At 45.0% G+C, this 22,368-nt stretch overlaps 1 protein-coding gene across 1 annotated transcript in view; it reads right to left on the bottom strand.

Annotated features, from left to right (window-relative positions):
- upb1 (ureidopropionase, beta) overlaps positions 1-22,368 on the bottom strand; it is a 52,100-nt gene that overhangs the window by 5,390 nt on the left and 24,342 nt on the right. The window contains exons 5-7 of the mRNA XM_055655937.1: positions 21,668-21,829; positions 9,828-9,997; positions 5,331-5,412 (exon numbers count right to left, since the gene is read on the bottom strand). Of these exons, the coding sequence (XP_055511912.1) occupies positions 5,331-5,412; positions 9,828-9,997; positions 21,668-21,829 (414 nt within the window). The remainder of the gene's footprint in view (positions 1-5,330; positions 5,413-9,827; positions 9,998-21,667; positions 21,830-22,368) is intronic.

The following is a 22,368-nucleotide window of genomic DNA, read 5'->3' as shown; positions in this document are numbered from 1 at the left end:
GACTGCACATTGGTCAATTCCAGTCACAGCCTCGATGCAGCAAGACCCAGACACCAATCAAACAGGGCTGGCAAGAAGCATTTGTGCCACTGAAGTGCCCGGCAATGAGAGCCTAATTCTTGCTTCTTGATCATCCTCAATCTGGATTGATCAACCATGGTGAAACCTCAACTAAGCCTAAACCTTGGGGGTAGACACAAAATGCTGGAGTAACTCAGCGGGACAGGCAGCATCTCTGGAGAGAAGGAATGGGTGACGTTTCGGATCGAGACCCTTCTTCAGACCCAAAACAGCACCCATTCCTTCTCTCCAGAGATGCTGCCTGTCCCACTGAGTTACTCCAGTAGTTTGTGTCTACCTTCGATTTAAAACCAGCATCTGCAGTTCTTTCCTACCTAAACCTTGGAGTGTCTCTTCAACTTTTACTAATTTAGGTCCATGCTTGAAACATATCCCTTTCTTGTTCGTAGTATCAGCTCGTGGTTCTGTGAGAAACACGATTTGATAAGGTTTCTGTAATGTGACATCCAAATGCTGTTGTATTTGTTCTGTGGGACACTCTTGACCTCATCCTCCTGTTTATCTTCCTTGCATTGACTCTCTTACTCAGCCATTCCTTCCTGTAGTTCAAATAACGGTCCCATTCAACATATTAAAAAGCTTTGAAAATCAACCAACTGAAATTACAGCCAAAAAAAAAAAAGACTGCTCCCTTGCTGAGACATGGGTATCATCCTCGGCTCAACCAACAAGTCTCATATCACCCAGCAGAGCTCCTGCCGGCATTTCACCAGAGCTGAGAGAAGAGTTCCAACCTCAGTGATGCATCCAATCTGGTCAGATTCACTCGCGGAGCTGATCGATAACAAACACTCCCGGAAGCCCCACACGCCGCAGGTTCAAGCACCATGCACGGCGCACAAGCTGATGTCAAAGCACTCCTGACATTTTGGAGAGTTTCCCCATTTGCCTCTTCCAAGGTTAAAGGTCCTAAGTGAGGCGGTGCAACATCCAATGGAGAAACAGATCTCATGATGCCTAGAGGCTGCTGCATGGATGCTACACATGCGACTTGCAAGAAGTGCGAATGGCTGTTAAGGCACTGGTGATGGAACTCATCCTCTCTGCATTACTCGTACCCTCACAGCTCAGCAGCAATTGCTAGTTTGCCTCAAGGAACCTATGCTCCATGGTCCATTCCGCGAGCAAACGACTTCCAGGAGAGGCACCTTCTCTTGCACAAGCCTCCAGAAGGGTATGAACATTTGAAAACCACCTTGAAAACCAGTGCAGGCACTCATTGCTTGCTCAACAGCAACCACACAAACAGCACTGGCAAGAAATTCTGCAGTCCTGACAGTTTTGGTCGATTTCTGTTTGCCTATCTTGCCTTGGCCCTAGCACAAAAACTTTCCTAAGTGACCTCTGCGACAGTCCAATGCCGAAAGCTCATCTCCAGAGTGGCCTAAAGCTCTTATTTACTTGTACACAGCCAACCTTGTCTTCAAAACCACATTTGTTAAAGGCACTGGGTCTGGAACTCATCCTCTCTGCAATCTGGAAACTCCGATATAACTTCACAGCGGTACTTGGTCAGCTTTGATAGAGGTCAAGGAGGATCTTTGCCGCATGTCCCATTCCGCTACGAACGACGTACTCATGGAGACTGCACCTTCTCTTCAGCCCAGAGCCTCCAGAATGGGTATGAACATTTGCCTCAACTGCAGGTTCCCAAAGTGCAGGCACTCATGTCTTTCAAAATCTCACTGGCAACCTCCCATCAGGAGAGGCGGCTGCAGTCCTGGCAGTCTATCTGTGGAGTCCATCTGCAGTCCTAGCCATATCTATCTTTGGCCCCTTGCAAGAGTGTGCCACCTGATGATGCTTACCTATCCAGCTTTTTCCTGTTATCACAACTCCCAGTCACTGGAGCAATGATCCCCTGTGTTTGGAGAGCACAGCATGCTCCTGGATGTTTCAGTGGCTACGCCCTGAGACCCAGTGCTGTTGCTACAAAAACCTGCAAACAATGGAGTGCATCACGCTGTACCTGAAACCTGGTATTACTGCTCTGTGATCCGCAAATGAACCTCTTGATCATTATGGCACATTGATGAGCAGCACTTGGGTGACTGATAGTGCAGTTTCATTGACATGACAAGGCAGTAAGCAAATTTAAGACCATTGTCTTAAACTGCTAAAATGTCCTTGTTTACTATACGACAGGAACGTGCAGTCAGTGTGATATGTTTGACACCCTGAGTTTGTGGATGTCTGTTGTCTCTGTAGTGTCGCTGGGTGTAAATGCAAAAAGCAGAGGTGCAGCTCTTCCTGAAAGCATTAACTCTCGACTGATGGCAGTGTCAGGTACAAGGTGTAGCAAGTCGTACCAAGTGGTATAATCAGTATCAACACATACATAAACTTAGGCAGTGTCTATATCTAGTGCATTATACCATACTAGCCACTAACTGTATAATCCACGTGGAAGAGGGAACTGCAGATGCTGGTTTAAACCGAAGATAGACACAAATAATGAGGCCGCGACTAGTTCCCAAGATGCGGGAACTCCTCGCGACCATGAAGGCGACTACCCGGCAATCATCAACCCGGCATTGTCTCGTGCAGTCGCCTAAAAAGTTGCCCGAGTGGGACAGGCCCATTAGTTCCTATATTATTTGTGGTATCGTCACAGACACCGGTTCTGGATCTCAAATATGGTTGAAGGGGACACATGGCCGGAAAATGTGGAAACAGTTTGTTACACAAAGGGAGGTACAAATCCCAGCCATTGTGCCTTAAAAACATTTGGATTCACGGGGATCGACTGACATGTCTGAGCTTTGGATGGTGGGTGTGTGCTGAGCAAGGGTAGCGGATGGATTAGGAGCAGAGGATTGGCTTGAGAAAATGCCTCCTTTTACTGAGTACTTTCATCAAACAGTACCTCAGTACATGTGATAAGAATGAACCTAAACCTAAACTAAACATCAGGGATTTCAATTTATATTTTACCATTAATAAGTTACATAAGTTAAATTTATGAAGCAGGTTCCATGACTTAAGGGCAAGCCGTCTGCTGCTTTAACAACATATTCCTGTAGTGAGTGCTGTACGTGACAGACTTAGTGCATCTTATTCCCATGCTTACCACAGTCAATTTGGGTCCCACAGGAGGAATAGCTTTCACTTGTGGAAAAAACTTAGGAGACGGTTAGAATGAAAAGCCATCCAAAAAAATCTTCAGAATGTAGAGTCCTGGGGTCAAAAGTTAGCCTAGAACTTCCCACACTTATGAAAAGCAGGGGAGTTAAATAACATATGTGGCTCTGGGGAATTTGTCTGTTGTTTCTCTTAGAACCACATCATTGATCTTGTTCCAGAGAATCCGTATGAAGTTCCATGCCAAGGAAAGCCTGCCCCCACAATACAACCTTAAGAATTCCCAAAGCACTTTACAGCCAGTGAATTGATTTTTAAGTTTAGCTTCTGATGTAATATAGGAAAAACAGAAGCAATTGGTTACGGCATGGCCCCACAAACAGCAGGAACATAACAACCAAATACTAGCCAAGAAATGCAACTGCACTGGAGTTGTGATGCATAAAGGGAGTTTAATCCAATGGCTTGAATGCAAAATTTCATGCGTGCAGCTCATGAATCCAGTTGCAATACATGGGCAATATTATTCACCTTGCTCATTGCACCAGTGTGCAGGCACAAGTGCAATTTCGGCAATCCGTGAGACCTGCTGAAACTAAATGGATGCGGACTGAAGTCACAGCTGCAGTAAGAGGATGAAGGGCCCGTCTCCTCCAACTCCTGCTCACCACCCCCAACTTTGGAAGCTGAATGAAAGCTTCGGCAGAATAGTTAATGAACTTGGCGCGTTGGTTAAAAGATTGGTAGGTTGATGTAAATCACCTATTATTGGTGGATGGTAGAACTGTGGGGACAGGGTGGGTGGGGGCTATGAGAGTTAATGAGCATGCAAGAGGGAATAGGTTACAGAGAAATAAGTGGGGGAATGGGACTTAGAATGAGAAGTTACCCAAAAAATGGCTTCAGAATGCAGAGCCTGATTGCTCTGAATGCTGGCATAGACTTGATGGCCTCCTCCTCAGTCATGAGAAGCAGGAGTAGGAGGGAGGTCCTCCATGCCTTAAGAAGAGATAGAAGGAGGATATTGGCTAAAGTGATCAGTGACAGAAAGAAGGAACTGAAATAAGGGGCTTCCCATAACCTGGTTATGCCTGGCTGATTGCCAACGCGGGTTCAAGGGGATGCCAAGTTGTTCAGCAACAAGCGGGTAGTAACGTGGTGGTTCTTCATAAGATCCACTGCGAGAACTGGGATCGCTGGCAGGTCATTGTCTAGTGATTATCCCTGTGTGTTGATATCACCTTCCTGTTCCGCTGTGGGAATCATGCAGCGCACAAGCCGACCCTCCCACCTCATCCATGCCAACCGTGATGTCTATCTACACTAATCCCTTTTACTCACACTGGACCAGTGTCCCTCTGCTCTTTCCCTATCCAAGAATCGATCCCAATGCTATTTATATCTTCTATTCGTTTCCTTTTCCACCACCTCCTGATAGCTTGTTCCAAATGGCCTGTGCGCAAAACCTACTTAAATATTTTCCCCCTCAACTTCAATCTACACCTTCTAGTTCTGCACTGTTGCCCTAGGAAAAAGACCCTGACCATCTATACTGACTATGCCCTCATAATTTTATATCCTCCAAGGTCTCTCCTCAACATGCTGTGCTCCACTGAGAATGGACCGCATCGATCCCAGCTCCCATAACTACAGCCCACCATTCCATGCAACATCCTGGCGGATATTTTCTGTATACTATCTATTGCTACAACATCCCTCGTGTAACGTGGGGACCACAATGGTACTCAGTACTCTAAGTGAGGCATCTACAATGTGTTTTACAACTGTCACACCATGTCCCAGCTCTTGTACTCAACGACAGTCTATGAAGGAAGCATGCCGAATACCTTCTTCATTACTGCATTCACGTGTTAATTATTCTCAGGGAACTGTGGACATGCAGCCCATGGTCTCTGCATGTCAATGCTCCAAAGGTCCCTGCCATTTACTCTGTATGTGCTCCCAGAATTTGATTTCCCCATTAAAGGTCCAGACCCTGGGGAGGTAGAACTCCTACAGCGATTCATTGACAGCTATCCATGGCAGGAAAGTGCGAGAGGAGGTGAAAGTAGCACCCTGGCATCCCGTTCCTAGACCGATCTGTTTCAGCTATGCAGGTTGGGCACGAGATATTGACTCAGCCCAGCTAGACCACGGCTGCTACTCACGGTTCCCACTCGGTTGATGGCGCAGGTGAAGCAGCTGTTGGCAATAGCTGCGTTTCTGGCTTCAATGGGCCACAATGGTTCACTGCAACGTTTACAAGAAAAAAAAGGTTAAGACACTAAAATGATTCCGTTCAATAAATAAAAGATGAAGATTGCCTGGCCCAACGTCTCCACGGGGTCTTTGCTGCTGTTCCACCTTTGGCAGAGTGCAGGAGTAAGCAATTACCGTATTTCCCGGCATTGAAGACGTACCCACATTTTGAGTTGCTAAATTTTGAAAAAAGGCGGGCAGGGCATAGAATTTCTCACGCTCCAAAAAATAAAAAATAAAAATAAAGAAAGTAACAATTCAATTTGCCCAAGATCCAGAATGACTGACTGGGTGGAGGGTGGAGGGTGATGGCAGGTGGAGAGATGGTTTGAAAAACGGGTGCACACCGGGACTCTTGAGCTGGTCCCCTCACTGTCCGGTCTCCAAGCCAGGTCAAAAATAGTGATTACGAGAATTTCAAAACTAATACCTACTGTTTTTGTGCGCGTGACAAGGCAGCAACATTCTTATTCGCTCTGTTATTCTCACTTGATCAAGAACCGCCACACACCTCCAGAGCCAGCGTGCCACGGGATTGGCTGTAGCGCCCAGGTCATCTCGCTTGCCCCAGGTTTGGCTGTGACACCCAGGTTGGCAGCGTGTGCCGCGAATGGCTGCAGTTCCCAGGTCTGCTCGCTTGGGTTCGCTTGAGTTTGGAGTACGGGTCGTAGGTTGCCAACCCCTGTGTTAGGCCTCATTGTGTCGCCCACCCCACCCCCACCCATGTTTTAAAAGCGATTTGGCCCAAGTCTATCTTTCTTGGCTAACAATTGAGCCTTCAGTCTCCAAGACACAGGTAAATTTTCGGGCCTTATTTTCGGGTAAAACATAGCGTCTTCATTGCCGGGAAATACAGTAACCAGCCATTCCCACCATTCAATGGGCCCTCAATGGCTTAGAAGGAACTTGCACACAAGAACCCAGTGGTGGGACACGATTGACAGAGGTGACGGATGGACCTGGAACAGGGTCTGAAGGGTCTCGACCCGAAACGTCACCCATTCCTTCTATCCAGAGATGCTGCCTGTCCAGCTGAGTTCCTCCAGCTTTTTGTATCTTCGGTTTAAATCAGCATCTGCAGTTCCTTCTTACACAGGGTTTGTTTTGTGTTCCACTGACCTTCAGTCTGACCTCGAGCATAGGGACCAAAGTTAACCTTGCACGATCCCAATGCAGGAGGGGACAGAAGACCTGTCCAAATTGGAAGAAGTGGCAGAGGAGGTTCAACGTGACCTCAGTTCCTCCAGCTTGCGTGTGGTCTCACTCTGGCAATGGAGGGGGCCAGGACGGAAAGGTCAGTATGAGAATAGGAAGGAGAGCTAAAATGGTTAGCAATCCACAGATCCAGTAGGTCTTGATGGCCCGAGTGTTACTGGGGCATATCACCAACTTGGTGACAAGGGGCTGGGAACTGAGGGTGTAAAGAACATGTGAGGGGACATGGGTAGATAGGAGGAGAGAAGAAGACAGATTGGATGAGGGTTGCCCAAAATTGGAGAATTCAATTTTCATGTTGTAGACTACCCAGGCAGCCTCTTCCTTTAGTTTACATTTGGCCTCACCCTGGCAGTGGAGGAGGTTGAGAACAGACGGGTCAGTGCGAAAATGGGAACTGGAATTAATATGACTGGCAAACAGGAACTGTAAATGGCTGTGGTGGACAGAGCGCAAATTCACACAAAATGGTCGCCCTTTCTGTGGTCACCCTTTCTGCGCTAAGCCCAACTGATTTGGTGATGTATGCATCCCGATCATTAAACTTCCTTTACCATTGCACCCATGTTTCAAACCTGTAGATAACCGTGCCAACCAGCTGCTGCCGAGACTAGACTGGGTCACAGTGGTGCCCCCAGCCCCCTGGAGAACCTCCCTCTGCCATTTAGTGGCATCTGACTGCCACCTTTGATCCTGGTCTGCAAGGCTTGGTTCCGACATTTCCCTCCCTGTAGGAGATGCTGGCCATGGCTTCAGTCTGTGCCCCTCTCCTGCAGCTGTGCAAGTAACAGCCTGCAAATGTATGCTGAACAGGGCTGACAAAGGCTGGAGCCACAATGTGATGTGTGCAGAGACAACGGTACAGTTCTGCTCCAGTTCAAATTAATTTGTCCATCAGCACAATCAAATTTCTCCCCATAATTGTTCAATTAAAAAAATTTCAGAAAGAGAACTGCGTTCCTGAATGCACTTTTCAACTCTAGCATAAATTGTTAATCCTTCACAGTCCTTGAGCATTTTATTCCCAGAGTGAGTCTCATGCTGTGCAGCAACAGCTGCATTTCTAGCAGAGTCCTTCATGCCTTTAGTAAGTAAATACATCCCACAGTTTAGAAGGAAGTGATGGGTGTGTTTGGATCTGGACTCTTCTGCTGTGGGGTTGTTACTGGAAAGGCACGTCCAGAACTGAAGTTTAATATAGGACTGACGCTGTGGAGGGCAGTATTGTCCAAGACTCAGACAGAACAGAGGTAAGTTCTGGTACCTCAGCAAGATGAAATGACCTTGATATTTACGGGTCCCACCCATAGAACGGTAGAACAGGTCCTTTGGCCTACAATGTCCATGCCCCAACACAATGCAACATTAAACTAGTCTTGACGTGAGAAGTTTGTAATGTGTGGGACCAGGAACACACTGCCAGGAGAGGTGTTGGAGGTAGATATGAACGTGGCATTTAAGTGATATGGAGAGATATCCCTCCATTCCCTGCAAATACCTAATAGTCACTTAAATGCCAATTTCATCTCTGCCCCCAATACCGTTCCTGGCAGTGTGTTCCTCACACTCACCAGTCTAAAGAAAGGTTGCCCTGCACATCTCCTTTGAAATTTGCTCCTTTCACCTTAAAGCTATGCCCTGTGGTATGTTTTTTCCATACTGGGGGAAAAAGTTTCCGTCTGTCAACCCTATCTCTGCATCTCATAATTTTATCTATTTCTATAAGGTCTCCCTACAATCTTTGGCGTTCCAGAGAAGCAATCCAAGTCTGCCCAACCTTTCCCTGTAGCTAATCCCCTGTTTACTCAATGCCCTGACCAACGAAGGCAAGCAGAACATGCGCCTTCTTTACCACTCTATCTACCTGTGTTGCCACTATCATGGAATTATGGTCTTGGACCTCTGTACATCACTGCTGTCAAGGGGCGTGCCATTAACTATTTACTTTCCCCAGATATTCAACCTCCAAAAGTGCGACACCTCACAGGCTGCCAAACCTCACCCAATCCGAGCAAGATCACAACAGCCTGAAAAACATGAGAGAACATTTAGTATTTGCTCCCGACGCATCCACGGGGAACGGGACTTTCACATGGGTGACTGTCCCCCAATCAGGGCGCAATGCCAGCGAACAGACCCGAGCTCACACTGAAGGTACGTCTGGGTGAAGCATGCACGGAACACCCTCTACCCATCTTCACTGAAAGTGACCTCCACTGGCTCCTCAGATTCAGATTTGTTTGTTGTCGTATACACCAGGGTGCAATGGAATTCCTTGTTCACATGAAGCTCAAAAAACAGTCCAGATGTTTTTAAGATTTCTGTGGATCCAGAAGGAACAACAATATATCCACCACAACCCCTGACCCTCGAGGTTCCTCTTCTGGCTTGACTCAGTGTAGGAATCTCTGGCATTATGACTCCCTCCCTCTCACGTTAGTCTACTCCAGCCCATACCTCAGTCCTGTGATCTCCAAGAACAGTAAGCACTAGGCACTACTTCTTCAGTGTCACTCCCTTCAGCAACACAATTACCCCAATGCTGTAGGTTTCTCTCTCCCCCCCCCCCCCCCCCCTCACTGCCATGATACATAGCTCACTCCCACTCAGTGAGTGCTCCAAACTCTGATCGATTAACCGCCAATGATGAATCTGCTCTCAAACATTCACCGGAAACGGAGAGATAAATATTGTGCTTTGAGCTGGATTTAAATCTGACGACAAGCTCAGATTGAATTACAAAGCTTCCATCTGGTGAGGACAACTTCCGTCAGTATCTTGCATAGCTTTCCAACAAGGTCTTTATTTGGTTAATTAGGTTTGCATTGCAGGCTCATTAGTCTAGATGCGGTTGTAATTTGAAGCGGAGCATTAACATGAAGTGATTTCCTTCCTGCACTCACACCACACTCCCATCCCTTATTCTCAACCTGAAATTGTCAATGTTTAGTAACAGGGGCCATCAGAAAGCAGCGCACACCTTCACCACCAAATGACTCATTTTTACATGATGTTTGGTGTAAAGTATCTGAAGAATGGCACCACGGGGGGGAAAAGTACCCCATGTCTTTTGCCCAATGCCAGCACATTTGAAAAAAGATAAAGCAAACTGCTCTTTTAAACCATGGTTTACTTGGTTGAAACACTCTAATGAGTTTGTAAAATTAAATGACATAATACCATTCTCTTACCTCAGCTCCCCCACAGTAGCAGAAGGGTTGAAGATAATTTCCGCTCCATTAATGCTGTACATTAACCAATTCAACGGGTGGTGTCGACCATAGCAGATATTTACAGCAATCCGTCCAAATGTAGTCTGAAACACTGTGTGACCAGTGTTCCCTTCCATGTAATATGTAGACTGTAAAGAAAGAAATATACCTGTCACCACTATCAGCACACCAGGCCAGCAATTCATGGAAGACCCATTGCTACCTTCTGTAGGAGAAGCAGAAGAGAATGAGAAGCAGGAGAAGTAAACACTGCCCAGTCCATCATCGGCTCTGACCTCCCTTCCATCGAGGGGATCTATTGCAGTGGCTGCCTCAAAAAGGTTGGCGGTATCATCAAGGACCCACACCATCCTGGCCACACACTCATCTCCCTGCTACCTTCAGGGAGAAGGTACAGGAGCCCAAAGACTGCAACAACCAGGTTCAGGAATAGCTACTTCCCCACAGCCATCAGGCTATTAAACTTGGCTCGGACAAAACTCTGAACATTAATAGCCCATTATCTGTTATTTGCACTTTATTAGTTTATTTATTCATGTGTGTATATATTTATATAATGGTATATGGATACACTGATCTGTTCTGTAGTCATGCCTTCTATATTCTGTTGTGCTGAAGCAAAGCAAGAATTTCATTGTCCTATCAGGGACACATGACAATAAACTCTTGAATCTTGAAATTGCAACCGTGCCACATTTTGCTGTTTTAAATTCCTTCTGCTGAGAAAAAACAGCTTCAATTTGTACCTTCTCCGATTTCTGACGATCTCATGATCTGTCCTGGACCCAGCACATTGAAGCAATCACAAAGAAAGCTTACCAATACCTTTGATTCCTCAGATGTTGCTGAATTGAACTTCAACATGTGGATGGTGGAGAGCACGCTGTCTGGTTGCATCACAACTTAGTTCAGTAATTCTAACGCTCAAGAATGCAGGAGGCTACAGAAAGTGGTGAACAGTGCCCAGTCCATCATGGGTACTGACCCTTCCCACCTTCAACAGCATCTACAGTAAGTGCTACCTCAAGGCAGCAGCTAATATCAATGACCTCACAGTCCTTTCTCACTATGACCATTAGGAAGAAAGTACAGTAGTCTGAGAAGCACAGGTTCAAGAACAGCTTCTTCCCATCAACCATCAGATGCTTGAAGTACCCTGCGCAACCCTGCCTCAGCTTCGAACCACTGCACAGTTTGCACAACTCCAGTTGCTCTATGTACTTTGGCTTGTGCATTATCATGGACTTAGAATAACTGATAATTTATTGTATATTTATTGTTATTGCTGCAATATGCATTTGAAGCTGCAGTAAGTACACATTTTGTTGTTCTGGTTTACATCCCATGCACATGACAAATAAACACTCTGGAACCATTGTTGTTTTGGATCAGCAAGAATAAATGGGAAGAATTCGGACTGGCCCACCAGGTTATTTCCGACTTTTGCTTTGCTTATTAGATTTCTAGTTGTGTTTATTTACAGGAAAATGTCCTTTCATCCAAAAGCAAAATGGAAATTAAAGACAAAATGATGAACATCCTCACAAGGTCACTGGGCTTCTGCTGCGAGAGAGCAAGAGTTCACGTCACAGGTCAGGGACCTTTTAATTTGAGCATATCCAGCATTTTCCATTTTTATTTATACTCAAAAGAATTCTTTATTCACATGTTTTAAAAGTTATGATTTTTGTTGAAACAGAGCTCTGTGAGATTACGAGAGTGAGGGAAAGCACTGGACCTGTTCCTACAGCTGCCTTTCGACCCAACATTAATTACTTGGCTGTTCCAGTCCCTGCTTATTGCTGATTAAAGTATCCACAGTTCAGGATCCACCACTCTGTGCCACACTGGAGTTTGGAAACACAACACTGGCATTTGGCCAACAATGGCACACTGTACTCGCTAGCAGTCAGAGACTGTTATCCAGTGAAAATCAATTTAAAGTAACAAAAACGTGTTACCTTTCTCCCTGGGGCCGAGCAGGATGGCAGGGGAGGATCCACGTTGTACCGAGTTTAACCAAACACAGAGTGGGGGTGGATTTGCAGGAGACGGCACTGCCCCAGTAGACTCCGTCAAGATCCACTGGGTGGCACAGGGCATTGATTGCAGCACTAGAAACTGGGATATCGTTGAGGATATGAGGATACTGGGCAGTGAATCTGCAAAGCATCCTTCTCAAATACAGAGACCAAAACTGTGCTTAGAGCTCACCATACTTCCTTACTCCTGAACCCCTGCAGTACAGGCCAGCATAACACTCCTATTCATCACTACAGGAGCTGCCTGACCACTGACTACCTCCAGGACTTGCTTTGTTTTCAGATTCCTACAGTATCTTGCTTTTTAGTTACCGGCTGGTTATTTTTACTTTGGGCATAGGAAAATTCATGACACAATTTATAGGGGACAACAGAAACCTACATTTATATTAGACGGGGAGCAGTCAAAAATAATAAAAAGCAGAAAACTGCTGATGCTGCAAATCTAAAGATAAGAGAATGCTGGAGGTGCTTTGCATAGTTTTTACTAATGATTTTAACCTAAATGTAGGAGAGAAGAAAAAAGTTTGCAGGTGATGGAAATGCCAATTAATTTAGCAAGAAAAGAGGCAGGTATGAAACGGTAGCAAGATATAGAGTTTGGTCAATTGGGCAAAAGGAAAATGGCAACTAGAATTTAATCCAGAGAAGAGTGAAGTAAAGCAGTTGGTGAGGTGAAGCATACGGGAGGAAGGATACAATAAATGCGAGGATATGGCATGGAACATAGGATATTTTCCTTCAGTAGACAAGGGAGAGAAAGGAAGGGCAGGCAGACCATGCTAGATCTGTATAAAACATTAGTCACACAGCATGAGCACTGCACACAGTCATACAGTTCTGGTCACCACATTACAGGGAAGATGCAAGAAAAATCAAGAGGCTGTCGAAGAGTATTTAATAAAAGGGAAAATTAGTAGTTATGAGGAAAGATTAGATGGGCTGGGATTGTTTTATTTGGATCAGAGGAAGGTTGAAAAGTTTCAAATTATGATGGGCCTCGATTAAAGCAAATGTGAAGGACATAGTTCCTTCGACTGAGCAGTCTAAGCCACGAGCAGACATTTGACATAATTAGTAAAGAATATGAGCGAGGAGAGGGGAAAAGTTAAAGTTACAGAGATCTGGAAGTCACGATCTGAAAAAGGGTGGTTGAGACAGAACCCATGAATGCTTTCAAAAAATGTTATACCACATTATTAAGCCCCGTGTGAAAAAATCCTTGCAGTGAAACATGTCCTGGAGTCTCCTTTCCCAAGTTATTTAGACATGCCTTGTAAATAAATGCGTCTTTATTTAATTGTATATGTATGGTTGCGTGTGTGGTCATTGTGTATTTATAATAACAAGATTTTGTATGACAGGATTTCAGGAAACACAGCCCTTTCGTAATGAGGGTGACTGTTCCAGGGGCTGGACTCGAAGAGTTGTGACCTACAAGGTATAGATGCTATGCAGGGAGATGGGGTCAGGCTGGTCACACACATACATAATGGGCTGAATGTAAATTTGATTGTGGAAATAAAGTCACATTTTTGAAGAATCATACAGGATGTTTAACAAGTTATGGATTCACAAATATATAGTTCCCCTCCCACTCTAGGCTTTTAGCAAAATTCTGATACCCATTTTGCAAATTAAAAGTCCACTATAGAGATAAAAGCATCGAAATCACTTCCTGCAGACCTACAGTTGTCAAGCAGTTATCTTGTGCAGTGGTAGCACTGTCCTTCACACTCATCCAGAGGATTTCACACAGAAGGATTAGTTTGTTTCATAGACTTAACAACTTCTCAACATAAATCAAAGCATAACAAGCCAATTTTAAAGGTAGACAAAAATGCTGGAGAAGCTCAGCGGGTGCAGCAGTATCTATGGAGTGGAGGAAACGGGCAACGTTTCGGGCCGAAACCCTTCATCAGACCGATTAAGCCAGTTTTAAAGTTTAGTACAGAAAATTCAATGTCCAGAAAACTGGTTTTAATGTCTTCAAGTTTCAAAAGTCTCATGGACACGGTGATTGTGCAAGAGGTCCAGATGCTTCTCCAAGACATCTTGCAGCCGGTATTTCTTGGAGAGAAACTCTAATACATGAAATCATTAGCTTTCTTTGGAGAGAGCTTGGAAGCAGGAAGCTTGATCCCACGTACAAGGTCAATCGTAGTCTATTTATCCAACATTTTAATTTCACAAAATACATGCCAATTCTTTTCAAAGCAAAGTGAATCATTTTAGTTATCATTGGTGGGATGGTTTGGAAAGACACAGCTCACAATACAGTGTAGGAAAGAACAGCAGATGCTGGTTTGAATCGACGGTAGACACAAAATGCTGGAGTAACTCAGCGGGACAGGCAGCATCTCTGGAGAAGGAATGGATGACATTTCAGGTCGAGACCCTTCTTCAGAATCGAGACCCGAAACGTCACCTATTCCTTCTCTCCAGAGGTGCTGCCTGGCCCGCTCACAATACAGCATTAGACCACAGCTGTAGTTTACAGACCATTGGCTTATCCATGGTAATTGGCACACAGTTCAGACAGGGTATGGTGGGCTGTGTGTGAACAATGGTTACCACAAATACAGTCGCTCCCTGAAGGGAGAAGCATCATGGGAGAAATTGTCCAAATGGTTTGATGTTTTCCCTGAGCAGCTGCCAACGAAGACTACAGAATAACTCCTGGCAAAGATGTGGGTGGTACAGTGGTGTAGACAGTAGAGCCACTCTGCCTCAGTTCCGGTGACCCAAGTTAAAGAGTGTGAGTTTGTGTGTGTGTGTGTGTGTGAGTGTGTATGCGTGTGAGTGTGAGTGTGTGCGTCGTGTGTGTGTGTGTGTGTGTGTGTGTGTGTGTGTGTCTGTGTGTGTGTGTGTGTGTGTGTGTCTGTGTGTGTGTGGAGTTTGCACCTTCTCCCTGTAATTGAGTAGGTTTCCTCCAGCTCCTCTGGTCTCTTCCTTCATCCCAAAGATAATTCATACGTTCTAGGAGCAGAATGAAGCCATTCGGCCCATCAAGTCTACTCCACTATTCAATCATGGCTGATCTATTTTTCCCTCTCAACCCCATTTTCCTGCCTTCGCCCCATAACCCGACACCCTTACTAATCAAGAATCTGTCAATCTTCACCTTAAAAATATCCATTGACTTGGACTCCACAGCCGTCTGTGTCAGGTGAGTGTTAAAACCTGGGGGGGGTGGGGAGAATAGCTGATGGGAGTGTGCGGAGAATAAAACAGGATTGTAGGATTAGGGTAAATGGGTGGTTGTTGGTTGACATGAACTCAGAGGGCGAAGTGCTGTTTCAATGCTGTATCTTTCCATTATTCCGAGTTAACATTTGTTATGCTGCTAAATGACAGGCTTTTAACTAAACACTCGCTTAATCACAAATCTATTAACTCAAATAGTGTCAACAGCTGGCAGAGTCTCCTCTCATCTACTGTTACACCCCGTGCCCTGGTATGTACAGTCTGAAGAAAGGTCTCGACTCGAAACGTCACCCATTCCTTCTCCCCTGAGATGCTGCCTGTCACGCTGAGTTACTCCAGCATTTTGTGTCCATCTAAACCCTGCAATTCTCCACTCTGAACTAAGATGGTGATCATATCAGGCACAGAGTATTGCTCAAGGTTTGGGTCAAAATGTTGTTCAAAAGGAACCATTTATGTATATTAGCATATTATTGACTGAAGCACAATTTTGGGTAGAATTATAAATAACCAAGGGGAAATTACACAGTCAAATAGAAAATATGCATGAGAAAATATTGATGCAAACTTATCAAGCTAGACCACATTTAATGTCTCAAACAAGGCATAGTATAATAGACAATAGGTGCAGGAGTAGGCCATTTGGCCCTTCGTGCCAGCACCGCCATTCAATGTGATCATGGCTGATCATCCCCAATCAGTACCCTGTTCCTGCCTTCTCCCTATATCACCTGACTCCGCTATTTTTCAGAGCCCTATCTGGCTCTCTCTTGAAAGCATCCAGAGAACCTGCCTCCATCGCCCTCCGAGGCAGAGAATTCCACAGACTCACCACTCTCTGTGAGAAAAAGTGTTTCCTCGTCTCAGTTCTAAATGGCTTACTCCTTATTCTTAAACTGTGGCCCCTGGTTCTGTACTCCCCCAATATCGGGAACATGTTTCCTGTCTCTAGCGTGTCCAAGCCCTTAACAATCTTATATGTTTCAATGAGACTTCCTCTCATCCTTCTAAACTCCAGAGTGTACAAGCCCAGTTGTTCCATTCTCTCAGCATATGACAGTCCTGCCATCCCGGGAATTAACCTTGTAAACCTGCACTGCACTCCCTCAATAGCAAGAATGTCCTTCCTCAAATTAGGGGACCAAATCTGCACTCAATACTCCAGGTTAAACGGCACATTATACTCCAAATAATGAATAATACATTACATTTACAGAGGCGTATGGGCTATTTCTCACTCAGATTCAGAATCTAACACTATTGTCTTGTTATCTTTTCCTACCTCACTTAATGTCTAGTGTGCGCATGTGGTCTGGTCCTTAATGACTTATACAAAAGATGTGCATCACTGCACATCGCGTATGTGTATGTAACAAATAAACTTGACTTGACTATAAATAAAACACATTAGGCAGCCTTCCAGTTCTCAATGTTAATAAACTGCAATAGCAGAGCTCTTAAAACTGACAGTTCCTGTTGCATCTTTAGGCTTCACAATGTTTAATGACAGTTGTATATAATGGCTGTGATAAATGCTTTGTCCTGGACTCGGTCAGTATTCATTTTACTGTAATTTGTCTGCTAATGGTGAAAAATGATAGATATCAACATAGTTTGCACTCCCAAAATCCTCAGGAAATGTTTTCTTGGGACAGATAGCAAGTCATCGGCCAACTAGGCCTCAGCTATTCATAATGATGTAGAATGGAAGAGTTTTAATATTTCTTTACAACTCAGATCTGGGTGACGTTGAGTGTGTTTTGGGGAGTGTGACAAAAGGCTTCAAGACAACAGACAGTTTGAGTTGGCAAGTATTTCGCAGAGTTGTAGGAAGTTGTAGATTTCCCGGGATGGCGGGACTGTCATATGCTGAGAGAATGGAGCGGCTGGGCTTGAATACTCTGGAGTTTAGAAGGATGAGAGGGTATCTTATTGAAACATACGATTATTAAGGGTTTGGACACGCTAGAGGTAGGAAACATGTTCCTGATGTTGGGGGAGTCCAGAACCAGGGGCCACAGTTTAAGAATAATGGGCAAGTCATTTAGAACAGAAATGAGGAAACACTTTTTCACACAGAGAGTTGTGAGTCTGTGGAATTCTCTGCCTCAGAGGGCGGTGGAGGCCGGTTCTCTGGATACTTTCAAGAGAGAGCTAAATAGGTATCTTAAAGATAGCGGAGTCAGGGGATATGGGGAGAAGACAGGAACCTAGTACTGATTGGGGATGATCAGCCATGATCACATTGAGTGGCGGTGCTGGCTCGAAGGGCCGAATGGCCTACTCCTGCACCTATTGTCTATTGTCTATTAAAGGAACTGCAGATGCTGGTTTAAACCGAAGATAGACACAAAATGCGTGGGACACAGTGGGACAGTCAGCATCTCTCCAGAGATGTCCTGCTGAGTTACTCTAACATTTTGTGTCTGTCTTAAGTATTTGGCAAATGCAGTCTTAAATAAATGTGAAATAATCAGTGGGAAAAACTAAATAAATTGTGTGTTATTTTGTGTTATAAAGTCTGGGAAATGCTGATGCCTACTTAGATTTGCATGTCCTTGTATTCCAGTCACTAAAAACAAACATACATGTACAATAAACAGTTCAAAGCAAAACAGAATATGGTGGTTTTCACTGCAAGAGGATTAGAGTTCAGAAGCAAAGATGTCTTGGTACAATGATACAGGACCTTGTTGAGGTTTCTGCCTCATTCCCAAGTGTGGGAACCTCACCCCTAGGAGAGATCTCTGCACAATAACCACACTGAACAAGTTTCCCTTCAGACAATGCAAAGGGAGTTGGAGGAGAACAACATACACTCTCCGTAATGAAATTCCTCATACGTAATGCCTTAAAATCACTGACTCTTCAGAAATATGGAGAGAGAGAGAGAGAGAGAGAGAGAGTTTGAAGGATATTTGCATTCCATGTTGATTTGGAACTCTTTCGTGATGTTATAAGAATCCATTGAGGAGATTTGGGAGGCACTGCTATTTATTATCAGGATTTACTGAGATCCATCCATAGATTGGAAACAGGCTAACTATGAAGAAGGAGACAAACCAGATACAGACAACTGCAGATGTAACACTGATACCATGTAGAAAATTCAATGAATTAGGTGGTCACTTAGCACAACAATAACAGGAGAATTGCTGGCATTAGCTAGGCACGTGGATATGCAGGGAATGGATCACATGTAGACAATGGAAATTAGTTTAGCTTGGCATCATGTTTGGCCGAAGGATCTGTTCCTGTCCAGAACTGTTCTATGCAATCCAAGTCCTTAATCTATTTTCCAAAATCCACAAACCACAATTAGCAATTCCCTACAACAGGATTTATGTTCACTTGGAAAGGCAAGGACTGATTAGGAGTAGTCAGCATGGTTTTGTGCTGAAAATATTTTGGGGAGGTAATGAAGAATATCAATGAAGGAACCACAATCAATGTAGTTTACATAGACTGGTAGGATTTTTACAAGATACAGTATGTTAAGCTGGTCCAGAAGATAAAGCCACAAGGGAACTGAAGTGTGCTGGCAAACTGGATCCAAAATTAGCTTGGTTACAGGAAACAATAGACAATAGGTGCAGGAGTAGGCCATTCGGCCCTTCGAGCCAGCACCATCATTCAATGTGATCATGGCTGATCGTACAAATCAGTACCCCGTTCCTGCCTTCACTCCATATCCCCATATCTATTTTTAAGAGCCCTATCTAGCTCTCTTGAAAGTATCCAGAGAACCGGCCTCCACCGCCCTCCGAGGCAGAGAATTCCACAGACTCACAACTCAATGTGAGAAAAAGTGTTTCCTCGTCCCCGTTCTAAATGGCTTATCCCTTATTCTTAAACTGTGGCCCCTTGTTCTGGGCTCCGCCTACATCGGGAACATGTTTCCTGCCTCTAGCGTGTCCAAACCTTTAATAATCTTATAATAATAATAATAATAATACATTTTATTTATGGGCGCCTTTCAAGAGTCTCAAGGACACCTTACAAAAATTTAGCAAGTAGAGGAAAAACATGTAAGCGGAATGAAATAAATAGTAGAGACATGACTAGTACACAAATTAAAGACAGAATTCAATTCAAAACACAATATGAGGCAATTCAAGCACAGATGAAAAGGGAGGGGGACGTGGGGCTAAGGATAGGCAGAGGTGAAGAGATGGGTCTTGAGGCAGGACTGGAAGATGGTGAGGGATATGGAATTGCAGATCAGTTGGGGGAGGGAGTTCCAGAGCCTGGGAGCTGCCCTGGAGAAGGCTCTGTCCCCAAAACTGCGGAGGTTGGATTTGTGGATGGAGAGGAGACCGGCTGATGGTGGATCTGAGGGACCGTGAGGGTTGGTAGGGGGAGAGGAGGTCAGTGAGATATGGGGGGGCCAGATGGTGGAGGGCTTTGTAGGTGAGGACCAGGATTTTGTAGGTGATCCGGTGGGAGATGGGAAGCCAGAGGAGTTGTTTGAGGACTGGAGTGATGTGATGCCAGGATTTGGTGTGGGTGATGAGTCGGGCGGCTGCGTTCTGGACCAGTTGGAGTCGGTTGATGTAGGTGGAGCTGATGCCAAGGAGAAGTGAGTTGCAGTAGTCCAGTCAGGAGGAGATGAAGGCATGGATGATATGTTTCAATAAGATTCCCTCTCATCCTTCTAAACTCCAGAGTATACAAACCCAGCCGCTCCATTCTCCCAGCATATGACAGTCCCGCCATCCCGGGAATAAACATTGTAAACCTACGCTGCACTCCCTCAATAGCAAGAGGATAACGGTTGAGGGGTGGAAAAATATAACGTGATGTATAAACAAGTGACGAATAAAATTGACTTTGACTTTGTATGGCTGAGCGTTTGTTGTTTGTAATATGTAAATACTTGGATTAAAATGTAGGTGGTCTGATTCGTAAATTTGCAACTTGGTGAATCACAGCAAAGAAGGTTGCCGAAAGACGCAGGAAAACACAGATCAACGGAAAAGTTGGGAAATGCAGTGGTGGATAGGACCGTTGAAGAGGCAGATTGTTGCTGTGTTTCTTACAAGTGAACACATGGAGAGGTCCTCTCAGGGAACATGAAAAGTGCCATATAAAACCCAGATTTCATTTTAGGGGCAGCTTCATCCCTGCCGTTATCAGACTACTGAACTGACTTATTAGATGCTAAAAGAGGAGATCTGCTAACCTATCTTTTTGCACCCCTTGCACGTTTAGGTTATCTGCACCATCTCTGTAGATTTAATACGGTGCTGCACTCTATATTTCTCTTTGTACTATGTGTTGTATTTGTGTATGGCTTGATTGTAGTCACATATGGTATAATCTGCCTGGATAGCATGCAAATCAAAGTTTTCACTGCATGGTTGACAATAATAAATAGACCCATAGCCCTAGTCTGCTGATGTAATCAGTGGACAACAACCATGAGCAAGGTCCCTTCGTTAGGACAGAGATTATATCAGTAGCTCACTATCATCATAGCAAGTCCTTGCAACACTGAGCAGGAGCTCTCTTCCTCAGTTAGCTCAGCTCAACATTGAAGGGGGCGTCTAAAGGGCCTGTCCCACTTACACGTCCTTGGCTCGCAAATTACACAACCTCGTGGTCGCTTGAGGGGTACAGTCACCGTACCTCGGTGACTGCCAATCACCCCCCCCCCCCCGGACACTTATTATTTTTTTTTTTATTCAAATCGTTTGCTATGTCGCTCTTCAAGGGAGATGCTAAATGCATTTCGTTGTCTCTGTACTGTACACTGACAATGACAATTAAAATTGAATCTGAATCTGAATGAATGGCCACGCGGGGCCGGTCCCACTTAGAAGCGCGGAGGGGTATGGAGTTGTGCGGTCCCGACATCGCGCGGGGCTCCGAAATTCTTGCAGTGAACTAAATCTTTGCACGCCAACAGGCTGTCGAGGAACTGAAGGCCAAAGTGGGACAGGCCCAAGACCCTGGCACGATGCAACGTCTCACCTTCAACAGCAGCAGACGCAGGCAAATGATTGCCGAACTCGGCCTGGCGCTCACGGCCGTTGTGGTCCGGATCCGCCCCCACTTCTATTCCCAGAGCGGGGCCAAGAAAATTGAAGATAGACACAAAATGCAGGAGTAACTCAGCGGGACCAGCAGCTTCTCTGGAGAGAAGCAATGGGTGACGTTTCAGTTTCAAACTGAAGGAGAGTCTCAACACGAAACATCACCCATTCCTTCTCTCCTGAGATGCTGCCGGTCCCGCTGAGTTACTCCAGGCTGCATCTTCAAATGACGTCACGTGTTCCAGATGCCTGTGCGTACGCATGTAATCGCGCCCGACCTTCGCTCGACCGTCTCCGCTCAACGCGACCACGAGGTTACGTAATTTGCGTGCCTAGAACACGCAAGTGGGACAGGCCCTTTAGCCTCAGGGTAACTGGACAGCACAATCTCATTAATTACATGAATGCTGCCACCCACTAGCTAAAGAGACCAGAAATACATCCCCCAGAAAACAGCTGCTGCAGTCATCATACTTTACACATTGAAACATTTAACACTTAACTCTGCTCTCACCTCATTAAAATCTCCAACCCTGGGAATGTGGTTCTTCCTGGTCTTGCCAAGAATCTTGCCGGTATTGGAAATCACCACTGCAGTGTTCCACAATGTGTCGCCATGAGACTCATCCCGCTCCAAGATTGGAGAGACTACTACCATGTTGTACTTCTTTGCAAGCTGCGGGGAGAGAGGGAGAGAAGTGAAGAGGGAATAAGAGAGGGCAGGACGGAAACATTAAACAAAAGATGTGAGGAGAACCAGGTTTCAAGCCAATGAAAGTCCAAAAAGTTAATTCTACTTTGCTTGTCTTTGATGCTGAACATTTCCAGAATTCCTGGTTTACTTCAGGCATTCGGTCACATGTTTAAATGATAATTTGTATTTTTAATTGTCTACTGTAGATCGTGTTGTTACTTGCGAGCAAAGCACCAAGGCAAATTCCTTGTATATATACATACTTGGCTAATACAATGTATTCAATTCAATTCAAGTTTACATCTCCCTGGCCGTTACAATCTTTATAAGCAGGGCAACTGACTTATTCCACTTTTACTTATGTGTAGGAAGGAACTGCAGATGTTGGGTTAAACCAAAGATAGACACAAAATGCTGGAGTAACTCAGCGGGACAGGCTGCATCTCTGGGGAGGAATGGGTTAACGTCACCCATTCTTTCTCTCCAGAGATGCTGCCTGCCCCGTTCAGCTATTCCAGCAT

Source organism: Leucoraja erinacea, chromosome 25 (genome assembly GCF_028641065.1).
Source record: "Leucoraja erinacea ecotype New England chromosome 25, Leri_hhj_1, whole genome shotgun sequence".
NCBI lineage: Eukaryota > Metazoa > Chordata > Chondrichthyes > Rajiformes > Rajidae > Leucoraja > Leucoraja erinaceus.
Note: the sequence above shows the minus strand (reverse complement) of the source record. Positions and strands in the feature narration are given on the sequence as shown.